Source organism: Bombina bombina, chromosome 1 (genome assembly GCF_027579735.1).
Source record: "Bombina bombina isolate aBomBom1 chromosome 1, aBomBom1.pri, whole genome shotgun sequence".
Classification (NCBI taxonomy): Eukaryota; Metazoa; Chordata; class Amphibia; order Anura; family Bombinatoridae; genus Bombina; species Bombina bombina.
In genome coordinates, this window is record NC_069499.1 from 756,113,987 (window position 1) to 756,127,716 (window position 13,730).

At 33.1% G+C, this 13,730-nt stretch overlaps 1 protein-coding gene across 2 annotated transcripts in view; it reads right to left on the reverse strand.

The window, feature by feature from the left end:
- Nucleotides 1-13,096, reverse strand: part of CHRDL1 (chordin like 1) — a 277,410-nt gene extending 264,314 nt beyond the window's left edge. Inside the window, exon 1 of one of the 2 annotated variants that reach the window (XM_053699306.1) lies at nucleotides 12,903-13,096. In XM_053699306.1, the coding sequence (XP_053555281.1) occupies nucleotides 12,903-12,908 (6 nt within the window). In that variant the 5' untranslated portion in view covers nucleotides 12,909-13,096. The remainder of the gene's footprint in view (nucleotides 1-12,902) is intronic. The other variant, XM_053699308.1, reaches the window with a different exon arrangement.
- Between the last annotated feature and the right edge of the window lie 634 nt (nucleotides 13,097-13,730).

The window sequence follows — 13,730 nt, forward strand, 5'->3', positions numbered from 1 at the left end:
AAATCTGTCAGATTGCGAGATCATCTCCCGTGCACAGCCCTCTTCAGATCACCCCACAGATTTTCAATCGGATTCAGGTCTGGGTTCTGGCTGGGCCATTCTAAAACTTTAATCTTCTTCTGGTGAAGCCATTCCTTTGTTGATTTGGATGTATGCTTTGTGTCGTTATGCTGAAAGATGAAGTTCCTCTTCATGTTCATCTTTTAGCAGAAGCCTGAAGGTTTTGTGCAAATATTGACTGGTATTTGGAACTGTTCATAATTCCCTCTAGCTTAACTAAGGCCCCAGTTCCAGCTGAAGAAAAACAGCCCCAAAGCATGATGCTGCCACCACCATGCTTCACTGTGGGTATGGTGTTCTTTTGGTGATGTGCAGTGTTGTTTTTGCGCCAATCATATCTTTTGGAATTATGGCCAAAAAGTTCAACCCTGGTTTCATCAGACGCTAACACCTTTTCCCACATGCTTTTGGGAGACTTCAGATGTGTTTTTGCAAAATGTAGCCTGGCTTGGATGTTTTTCTTCGTAAGAAAAGGCTTTCATCTTGCCACTCTACCCCATAACCCAGACATATGAAGAATATGTGAGATTGTTGTCACATGTACCACACAGCCAGTACTTGCCAGATATTGCTGCAGCTCCTTTAATGTTACTGTAGGCCTCTTGGCAGCCTCCCAGACCAGTTTTCTTCTCGTCTTTTCATCAATTTTGGAGGGACGTCCAGTTCTTGGTAATGTCACTGTTGTGTCATATTTTCTCCACTTGATGATGTCTGTCTTCACTGTGTTCCATGTTATATCTAATGCCTTGGAAATTCTTTTGTACCCTTCTCCTGACTGATACCTTTTAACAATGAGATCCCTCTGATGCTTTAGAAGCTCTCTGTCGACCATGGCTTTTGCTGTGGGATGTGACTAAGAAAATGTCAGGAAAGACCAACTAGAGCAGCTGAACTGTATTTGAGGTTAATCAGAGGCACTTTAAATGATGGCAGGTATATGCTGACTCATATTTAACATGATTTTGAATGTGATTGCTTAATTCTGAACACAGCTACATCCCCAGTTATAAGAGGGTGTGCACACTTATGCAACCACATTATTTTAGTTATTTTTGTTTTCTTCTCTCCACCTAAAAGATTTCAACGTTTTTCAATTGAGTTGTACAGTTTATAGGTCACATTAAAGGTGGAAAAAGTTTGGAAATAATTTATCTTTGTCTCATTTTTTTACATTACAGAAACCTGACATTTTAACAGGGGTGTGTAGACTTTTTATATCCACGGTATATGCACACACACATTATAGACCCTTCCAATTAAACACCTTGTCATATAACATATACATTTTAACCCATAGGAAAAAAAATATTTAAATTAATAATTTTTATCAGATAGTGTATATATAAGTGCAACATTTTATTTTAATGTACTTATGCCATGCTCTTTACTGTAGGGGGATGATTTATCAAGCTCTGTTTGGAGCTTAATGCCCTGAGGGCTCTCCGGAAACAGAAGTTATGAAGCAGCGGTCTAAAGACCACTGTTCCATAACTTGTCCGCCTGTTCTGAGGTGGCGGACAGAAATCAACCCGATCAGATACGATCCGGTTGATTGACACCCCTTGCTAGAGGCGAATCTGCAGGGGGTGGCATTGCACAAGCATTTCTGGTGAACTGCTGGTGCAATGATAAATGCCAACAGCGTATCATGTCGACTTACACTATATTAAATATACACCTAGGTCTTCAGTCACACTAACACGACAAGCATAAATTTTGATTGCACTCGAGCGCATCTGTTTACTTTAAAGTTGTAATACTCGCACATTGGCAAATTTGACTGGCTCATTGAAAACAGCCCATTGAAAGAAATATTTGTTGTGAGCTACATCAGAGCTTGAATCAATCAACCTTTGTGTATCTTGAGTGCGACTGCTGACGAACTGCTGCTAACAGGGCTGTTGTTATGTTACCCCCTGTCTAGGATCTAGTTCTTAGTCTGTATATTTGTTCTATACAATGTTCTGTATATTTAATTTGATGCTTTAATCCAAGGCACTGTTTTGTTGTTAAAAACATTAGCCTAGCTGACAAGTGGCATGCTAACGTTAGTGCACGCACATTCTAAGAATATTGCGGGCAAGTTCATTTCCGTGCGTATTTCAAGTTGAAAGTAAACACATTCACCTAAGTGCAATCAAATTTAATGCACATTGGATTATTGCAACTGAAGACCTCGCGTAAAGGGTTAGGGATAAAAAAAGTTGCACCAAACACAACATAAATACATTAAAATATGCAGTTACACTCATATAAACACAGTATGATAAATAATATTCAAATAAATATTAATACAAAGTTTTTATAATGATTAAAAGGTGTGTGTGTGTCTTAATAATAATTCCATAATAATATTTAATAACGTGTAAATATTATATGTAAAACATTTGAATGTTCTTCACATACAGAACAACTTTATTTTTATTTTTAAATACATATTTCTATATATATTTACAGTATATGTATATACCTATACCTATATATCTATTCCTATAGATATATAGGTAAAGATATATATATATTTTACATAAACATTATCTCATAAATATAGAAATATATATTTAATAATAAAAATTAAAAAAACATTCTATGTGAAGAACATAGGAATGTAAAATATGCATAACACACTTCAGGTTTCACAATCTAGGTCTAACTCAGTGTCGGGTTAGTGCACATGACAATTTAAGGCCATTCTTGAAATATTAAAAAGTAATATATTAATAAATATTCAAAATGGTTATAGATACTATGAAAAATTATAAATAATCCATATAATATATATATATTTATTTATTTTTACACCATTTATAATAATTTTCAATAATTATTAATATTTTTTAATATTTAATATTTCAATAACTACGTTTTCATGCGCACTAACCTGACACAGAGTTAGGCCTAAAGCTCAAAACCGGAAGCTTGTTACACATATTTTACATTCATATGTTCTTCACATAGAAGCAAAGTAATTTTTATTATTAAATATATCTCTATGTTCTCCATTGAAGTCTATGGGGAGAATAAGTTATCCAAAGTCCTCAAGCTCTAGAACGCGTCGGGTTTTGTTTACGCAAAACATTTACTTTCAACTTATAAAATGCGCACCAATCGCGCAAAAAAATTACTTCCAATGAAGTTTACGCTCAAGCGGTAGCACTAAATAGAGCACCATTTGTAATCTAGCCCAATATAAGACAAACTGTTATTAAATATATGAGTGTCTCTGGAACTTTTTACAGGTACAAATTCCCAAATTTGGAATTGAAAATTTAATCTAATGTGTAAACTTTTTAATTAATATTAAAAAAAAACCAACAAATGAATCAAAAATTTGTATTTTTCCCCAACTGTAAGTCACAATCTACTCTACCGGGTGTCTTTGGTTTGTTTTTTGTTTTCTAAAAAGCAAATAATAGTCTATTTATTTAACCCCTTAACGACCAACGTCGTACCACGATCTCGCTCAAAATAGGACATTAGGAGCGCGCGGGGTGTGTGCGTGCACGCTACATTAAGTTGATTGAGGGAGAGGGAGGGAGGGAGAGGGAAATTAATTTTTGTTAAGGGATCGGGGAGGGGGAGGAGGAGGGGGGGAGGGTGTTGAGGGGGGGGAACTACACTACAGAAAATGCTTTAGCATAGAAAAAAACCCCAAAACATTTATTATGGCAAAATGGGTACTGGCAGCTGCCAGTACCCAAGATGGTGGAAGATAGGTAGAGGGGGGAAGGTTAGAGAGCTGTATGGGGGGGGGGGGATCAGGAAGGTTGGGGGCTAAGGGGGATCCATCACAGCAAAATAAATAGAAAAAAAATAGAAAAAAAAACCCAATCTTTTATTTTAGTACAGGCAGAATTTCTGCCAGTATTTAAGATGGTGATGACAATTGTGAGGTGGGGAGGGAAGAGAGCTGTTTGAGGGGGGGTTAGGGAGGGATCAGGGGGTGGGATGTGTCAGGCTGATCTCTACACTAAAGCTAAAATTAACCCTACAAGCTACCTAATTAACCCCTTCACTGCTGGCCATAATACAAGTGTTGTGCGCAGCGGCATTTAGCAGCCTTCTAATTACCAAAAAGCAATGCCAAAGCCATATATGTCTGCTATTTCTGAACAAAGGGGATCCCAGAGAAGCATTTACAATTATTTGTGCCATAATTGCACTAACTATTTGTAAATAATTTCAGTGAGAAAACTAAAATTGTGAAAAAGTTAATGATTTTTTTTTATTTGATTGCATTTGGCGGTGAAATGGTGACATGAAATATACCAAAATGGGCCTAGATCAATACTTTGGGTTGTCTACTTCACTACACTAAAGCTAAAATTAACCCTACAAGCTCCCTACAAGTGCCCTAATTAACCTTTACTGCTGGGCATAATACACGTGTGGTGCGCAGCTGCATTTAGCAGCCTTCTAATTACCAAAAAGCAATGCCAAAGCCATATATATAGGCTATTTTTGAACAAAGGGGATCCCAGAGAAGCATGTACAACCATTTGTGCCATAATTGCACAAGCTGTTTGTAAATAATTTCAGTGAGAAACCTAAAGTTTGTGAAAAAGTTTTTGAAAAAGTGAACGATTTTTGGCGGTGAAATGGTTGCATGAAATATACCAAAATGGGCCTAGATCAATACTTTGGGTTGTCTACTAAAAATATATATATACATGTGAAGGGATATTCAGAGATTCTTGACAAATATCAGTGCCCCAATGTAACTATCGCTAATTTTGAAAAACAAATGGTTTGGAAATAGCAAAGTACTACTTGTACTTATTGCCCTATAACTTACAAAAAAAGATTGGGTATTTCTAAACTCAGGACAAAATTTAGAAACTATTTAGAATGGGTGTTTTTTGTGGCTGTAGATGTGTAACAGATTTTGGGGGTCAAAGTTAGAAAAAGTGTGTTTTTTTCAATTTTTTCATCATATTTTATAAAACAAATTATAGTAAATTATAAGATATGATGAAAATAATGGTATCTTTAGAAAGTCCATTTAATGGCGAGAAAAAATGTATGTAATATGTGTGGGTACAGTAAATGAGTAAGAGGAAAATTTCTGATAAACACAAACACCGCAGAAATGTAAAAATAGCCCTGGTCCTTAAAGGGACATGCCACCCACATTTTTTCTTTTATGATTTAGAAAGAGAATGCAATTTTAAAGATCTTTCTAATTTACTTATATTATCTAATTTGTTTTATTCTCTTGATATTCTTTGATGAAAATCATATCTAGATATGCTCACTAGCTGCTGATTGGTTGCTGCACATTAAAGCATCGTGTGATGGGCTCACCATGTGCATTGCTTTTTCTTCAACTAAGGATATTTAAAAAAATGAAGCAAAATAAATAATGGAAGTAAATTGTAATGTTGTTTAAATTTCTATTCTCTATCTGAATCATGAAAGAAAGATTTTGGGTTTAGTGGCCCTTTAAGTGGTGTAAAAAAACTACAAATAGGACTTTTCTGATTATAGTACTGTACTAACTTTCTGAGGGTTTTATGTAAACAAAAGTAATAAAAATTATTTAAAACCACATTTAGGTTGCATTTATAAGCTTTATTATGACATAAGATGTTGTTTACACTTGGTTCCATCCCCTCTCCAAATTGGCCCATTTAAATATGCAAATATTTCAAAATCCAAACTATTCCAAAATCCAAACCTTTTCCGGTCCCAAGCAGGTTGGATAAAGGGTTTTCTTCCTGTAATACTAATGAAATAAACTGCACAAATTACTGTTAATAAGTGATATCAAGAAATTTTAAACAAATTTCCAATTTACTTCTCCTGTTATCTTTTGCTGAAAGGTTTATCTAGGTAAGCTCAGGAGCAGCAAAGAACCTGGCTGCATATATATAGCTATTGTCATTGGCTCACCCATAAGTTCAGTTAGAAACCAGTAGTGCATTGCTGCTCCTTCAACAAATGATACCAAGAGAATGAAACAAATTTGATAATAGAAGTAAACTGGAAAGTTATGTAAAATTGTATTCTCTATCTGAATCATGAAATAAATATTTTGTGTTTCATGTCCGTTTAAACAATAAGTGAGATGATGAGAGAAGTAACAGGTTAAAGAGTGAAAAACTAGTCAATGGGATAGCATTAGGGAACAAACTAGAGGAAGGTGGGGAAAGATACAACTGCTGTGTTTTCAGTAGCAGGAGAATGCACTCTCTTCCTTTCTCACTGTATTTACTAATCCTAGATGAGGTCTTCTGGAAAACGTTACTGAGTTAGAAACAGTTTATTCTGACTAAATGTAACTTTGTAGGGATGTCACTTAAATTGTCTATCCAAATACAATCTATTTGTTGTAGTTCTGTAGCAGCAGTGCCACCTAGTTGGCAACTTCCAATATAATTATTATTATTAATTATATTATAACCTCTCTCTCTTATTTATATATAAAAATATATTTCTATCTATTAGCTATCTATCAATCTATCTATCATCTATTTATCTATCTGTCTATCTATATCTCTCTCTCTCTCTTTCTATCTATCTTTTATATATTTCTTATCTATCTATCTGTCTGTCTGTTTATCTATCTATCTATCTATCTATCTATCTATCTATCTATCTATCTGTCTGTCTGTCTATCTGTCTATCTCTCACTCTCTCTCTCTCTCTCTCTCTCTCTCTCTATCTATCTGTCTACCCATCTATACTCAATATCTATCTATCTATCTATCTATCTATCTATCTATCTCTCTCTCTATCAATCTATCTATCATTTATATATCTCTGTCTCTCTATCTGTCTATCTATCTATCTACCTTTTATCTATCTCCTATCTATCTATCTATCTATCTATCTATCATCTATCCTATCTATCTATCTATCTATCTATCTATCTATTCTATCTATCATCTATCTATTTATCTCTCTATCTATCTCTCTTTCTCTCTCTCTATCATCTATCCATCTATTATATATATATCTATCTATTAATATATATATACATATCTATCATCTATATATCTATCTCTCTGTCTATCTATATATCTATCTGTCTATCTGTCTGTATGTCTGTCTATCTCTATCTATTATCTAGCTATCTATCTAGCTATTATCTATCAATCTATCTATCAATCATCTATCTCTATATCTATCTATACATCTATCTATCATATATCTATCTATATATCTATCTTTCATACATCTGTCTATCATCTATATATTTATATATCTATCATTATCATCTATCAATACAGCACACTAGAAAATATACTCATGCTTACACTCTGCTTCATAATTATATAATACGATCTGAGTATACGTTACCTAGTTGGCCCTATCCAATATACTATGCTTTTTAATTTAGTATTTTCTAGTAATATAGATAGATAGATAGATAGATAGAGGTACAATTAAATTTTGGAATAAACATCTTTTAATGAATGCAACGGTTCCCTTAGAAGTAAACATTATTTTATTTTTAAATATATATATATATATATATATATATATATATATATATATATATATATACAGTATATATATATATATATATATATATATATATATATATCTGAATATATTTTTATAAAATCTATCTATACCTGTATATCTATATGAATATACACATAGATAGATAGATAGATAGATAGATAGATAGATAGATAGATAGATAGATAGATTGTATATACAGATATATAAAACTATATGTTTAAAAATATAAAACATTAAAACATATTAAGATTGTTTAAAAATTATAATGTATTTTACATGGTATTTGACTAGGAAAGTCTCAAACGTGTGTATATATACATGTGTTTATATATATATGTATGCGTGCACATACATATTTGTACATTTAAACACATAAATACACATGTATACACATATTTAAAAATCTATATATATATGTCATTGGAGCATTTCCCAGTCAAACACCTTGAAATATGCAATATCTGTTTTTAAACCTTTTTATCAATATAAATGTTTTTTTTTTTTATTTAAAAAGTATATATGTGAGTGTAATATGGTTTTATGTATTTTGTGAAACTTTTTTTTTTAACCCTTACACTTTACTTCAGGTCTCAGCTTGTACTAATTCTTCTAGCGTTATTTGGACTTTCGCTGAACTTTCAAATTGTAATATCAGCGCTATTTAGTTTGTTCGCAATATTTATTGAGACTAATGGCTGCGCTAGAGCAATGTTGTCCGCGCTAAACTTTCTCTGGTAAGTCCGATCTACTATTTACTTGTAATATTAAGTTGTACACTAAAGTTAGCGTGGTCCAGCGATACTGCCTATTGCGTTCCAACTAAGCTATCCCATTTATGGTATACACATATAATGCTTAAGACACGTGCACTTTCCTGATCATATTTCAGTATGCTCTCGTGGAAAGAAACTCATTTTAACAGAGGATACCAAGAGATAGGGTGAATTTGCAGTAATTTGTACACTCTCTCTGAATTATGAAAGTTTTTTTTTACTTTACTATCCCATAAAAACATGGAATAGAAACATGTTTAATACAAAAAATAAAAATAAAGTAACCATCATTCTTAAAGGACAACTAAACCCCAAATTTTTCTTTCATGATTCAGATAGAGAATACAATTTTAAACAACATTCCAATTTACTTCTATTATCTAATTTGCTGCAATCTTTAGATATCCTTTGTTAAATAAATAGCAATGCACATTGGTGAGCCAATCACATGAGGCATCTATGTGCAGCCACCAATCAGAAGCTACTGAGCCTATCTAGATGTGCTTTTCATGAAAGAATATCAAGAGAATGAAGCAAATTAGATAATAGAAGTAAAATATAAAGTTGTTTAAAATGGTATTCTCTATCTGAATCATGAAAGAAAAAAAATTGGGTTTAATGTCCCTTTAATATAGGTTCTCAGCCATCAGTTTTTAAAAGAGCATAAGTAAATAGGGGTTGATAAATCAAGAATAATTGGCATTATTTTAAATCACCATTGGCTTAGGCATTAGTATATATGGGAACCCATAATGTAAGCAAAATGTAAACAGAAATAATCCTTCACATAAAAACACACAGGGGATTTATTACCTCTTTTTGAAAGGGACATCAAGTTCAAAAATCAATTCCTCATAAAAACTTTAAAGGGACATTGTAGCACGAAAACTGCATGCTGTAATGTGTTAGAGCATTTCATTTTAGTGATACTAACCAGCAGGTCTATGTGTTAAACCCCTGCAATGGAGGTTAAATACATAGTTAAAATACAATTTAGGAGCAGCAGATAATTGCTTTTCCCTTGCAATGACAGTCAGTTAACCAACCAGCAGTCACAGTTACATAACCCTGTCAATCACTGACAAGCAATTCTCTGTGGCTCCCGAGTGGGACTTTAAAAATGTCTATCCCTTTTGCAAGGGGTTAAACATATAGACTTGCAGGGTCAGGAGTTTTACAATTACGTGTGTTCTAATGAAATACAGCATATAATAATTAATGTCCTTTTAATTATGAGAGTTTTTAACTGGTATGTCCATTGATTGTAAAATAATATACATTTTTCTAATAAAAGGACAGTTTAAAATGCTTATTTTTTTATATTGTTTGCATATATTTCTCAATGTAGTACATACATTCTAATATATATTATACATGCGTAATAGAATATTTTAGTATCTAGCTATTTTCATAGTAACAATTTACCCTTTTAAGTCCAAACCTGATTTTTTACAGTGATATCCCTCAAAGTAAATTTGATTTGAAAATGAATTAGCTGAGATATCAGATATCCCTTTAAACCTACCATTGGTATGCCTATATCTGTGATCTTAAAGTTCAATGTCCTATTTAGGCTTTATTATAAAAGCACACAGCATGATGTGATAGGGGGTGAAGCTTGACAAATGAAATAACTTGTCAACTGAAAGCAAACACTATTTAATACAGTACCAGCAAGTAGGAAATGACACGTTTAAGCGTGGGCTATAGATTAAACAGTATCCAAATCATCATTATGGATATCCTTGACTGACAATGCAATCCTTCATATATGAGTTTGCTAGCCCAGGACTAATAACAAAATTGCTACAAACTTTGAAATTTAGATTTTTGCTCGTCTTTAACACTTAGTGGACTAGTACCTACAGACTAGTCATGTTTTCTCCCTGACTGGCAAGCTATAGTTATATATTTTTTCACATACATAGATAGATAGATAGATAGATAGATAGATAGATAGATAGATAGACAGATGGATAGATAGATAGATAGATGATAGATTGATAGATAGATAGATAGATAGATAGATTGATAGAGACAGACAGACAGACAGACAGACAGGCAGATAGATAGATAGATAGATAGATAGATAGATAGATAGATAGATGATAGATGATAAATAGATAGATAGATAAATAGATAGATAAATGATAATGATACATAGCTAGATAGATATTATATAGATAGATAAATAGATGATAGATAGATAGATAGATAGATAGATTGACTGATTGATTGATTTATTGATAGAGACAGACAGATAGATATATAGATGATAGATAGATAGATAGATAGATAGATAGATAGATAGATATAGATATAGATAGATAGATATATAGATAGATGATAGATTATAGATAGATAGAGATAAATGATAACAATACATAGCTAGATAGATATAAGATAGATAAATTGATGGTTAATAGATGATATATAAATAGATAGATAGAAGATAGATAGATGATAGATAGATAGATAGATAGATAGATAGATAGATAGATAGATGATAGGTAGATTAGATAGATAGATGATTGATAGATGGCAGAGAGATAGATAGATAGATAGATAGATAGATAGATTATAAAAAAGATAATATTTTAAGCATCCAAAGGACAAATTTCATAGCATATTTTATTTATTCAAAATATATATAAAAAAGGTACATGTATTCACACAGAGATCCCTTTGCAGAAGTTTAGTTTCACTTGCTGATAGAGCTACGTTTGTCTGATTCCAGTCTTGATGAGCAATGTCAGCTTAACGTCACTGTATTTTATATCCAGAGAACATCTACTAATAACAAGTCACATAAAGAAGGGAGATGATAAATACAAAATGAACCCTGCAACATCGGAACATCTCCAGATATTATTATCTTTCTAGACAATTTGCATCACTTTTGTATCGTTACTTTCCCATTTGCTCATTTGTTCTTAAATTAACGAAGGTTCCCCCATCCCTGATACAAAATATCAATAAGACTTTGAGTGTCATGTTTAAAGCTATATGGAAACATATGCTACACTGGAAAACAAACAGGTAAACCTTTTCATGGACATTAACTCCAAACAATTACAAATATATCAAAGCTTTACTAATTTAGTAAAGAAACAGGGCAAAATTAAATCAAAACCTGCATTTTTATGCCGGATTCTAAGAGTCATATAGTCTTAAAGGGACATTCCAGTCAAAATGTAAATGCACATAGGATTATTACATCTTTGAATAGAAACATATTTGCAATATACATCTATTACCAAAAATGCTTCTAGTAAAAGTTATAACTGTTTTAGTGTTAAAATTTTTCTGTGCACATGCATGTGAAGCATAGCTAGATATTGTCACTGCACCTACATTTTAAATAATGCAGCTGCTAAGATCACCAGTGGGGCTTGTATCATGTCAGCAATTAACAAATTGAGTCATTACCAGATGATACAAGCACCTAAGGCTCTCTGAGCAAGTGCTGTGTTTAAAATGCTGGTGCACGTTGCATACTTATATACACTTTTGAAACAGTTATAGCTTTTACTAGAAGCATTTTTGCTTATGAATGTATATTACAAAATTTCTTCTGTTCAAAACTGAAATGCACCCATGTGGTTTCCAATTTTGACTGGAATATCCCTTTAATAATGTTCTTCTTGCTGCTGAGACAGAGAATACTAAATAATATGAATCATAGCTATAGGTACAGGTGGAACTCTATCAATGCATTATTTTCATAAATAGATCTGAATTTTTATTAGACATGAAAGCCAAAATATTTATTTTGTGGCTCAGACAGAGCAAACCATTTTCAAAACAGTTTCCAGTTCGCTTCTATTAACAAATTCACTTCGTACATTTGAAAATCAGTTAAGTAAGCTTAGGAGCATTCATGTGTCTGGGGCATCATATAGCACAAGTTTGACAAGAACAGTGGTATATAGATCATTAGATAGCAGCAGTGTTTGCTATCATGTACTACTTAAAACAGTGCAGGCTGCCTACCTAGGTATGCTCTAAAAAAATATATAACATGAGAATGAAATAAAGGTGATAAAAGCACTAGAAACATTGTTTTTATTATTTATTGCAAACTTTGAATGCCAAATCGAGATTCTTCTACTAGCAGCAGCAAAACTCTCCATACGGCTGAGACAAAAATCAGAGAATGTTCATTTTGTATCTTAGTGTCAACCGTATGCAAATGAAATGCTAATAATTTAAATATTCATCCATTTCTTTTTTGTTTTCATTTTATGACACTGAAACTGCTAATTCTTACTGACAGAAAGTACTTTTTAAAATGGTAACTGATTATTGTTTTTATATAATTGGAAGCTCTGCTGCCAGCTCTAATATTAAGATCTTTTGGTTTCTGCTGTTAAACACAGAGAGCTCATTTTACCTATGACGGCTAAAGCTTCTCAATTGAGATTGCAACACGCAGCTGATCTTGGGTTTGTTTTCTTCACTATCCTGCATCTGACGTGTGTCAAACAATTTTTCCCACTAGTTTATTAAACTATTCTCCTTTTTAAAGTATAAGGGCATAAATTCAAAATCAGAAATTTAGAGAAAGTTGGCTACAGAATGCACAAGCAGAAAACTCACCTCCATGAAGAGAAACAGTTAATTCAGTAGTTGTTTTTGTCCCCCCAGAAAGTAAATATATTTTATAATCCAGAACCCTGTGAAGGAATATCTCCTCTATTGCACGATTCAGTACTGTGCTTTAGACTAGAGTTCCCTGTCTGTCCCTGGGGAAGTCAGTTTTGCAAGCAGTGTGTGCAGAGAGAGGGCAGTGCTTGGATATGACTGACTGATTGATTGCCAGAGCAAGGGTACCTGCCTCCCCCTCCTCTTCCCGCTGCCCCCTCGCTCCATTACTGCTGGACACCTGCCATCAGCCTAGGATGGAGGTGTTGATGTTCAGCCACCCAGTGAACATGGGGGGTGGGTGGGGGGGGGGCTGGACTCTGGGCAAAGCTGCACTATTCTCATAGAGGGAATTTAGAGATTAATATATTTATTGTGCAACTTCTCCCTTAATTTGTGGAGTTTTTCTGCATCCCCTGTGTCTTGTAAGCTCTGATCTTGAAAAATGTGGATGCCTTTTATATATTGTGCTACTCATTCAATATTAACCAATTATTTTTAAAATGCTTTCAATAAAAAAAAAAAAATATTGAAAATTGCATGGACATTTTTGGACCTTGCTTGTGTAATATCTATTATGGTTGTTTCCATACTTGATGAATTTTTAACACTGTATTCTTAATTTGTGAACCATATGTAGCTAGCTGTATAAAAAAAGCAAAAAAACTAAATTCAGACATATGAGGAAACAAATTAGTATATTTATGGTGGGGCAAGCAGCAGTGGCACTAAGGCCCAAAAGCTGAGGGGGCTATATCAGCTAGTTTACACCGAGGCATATGC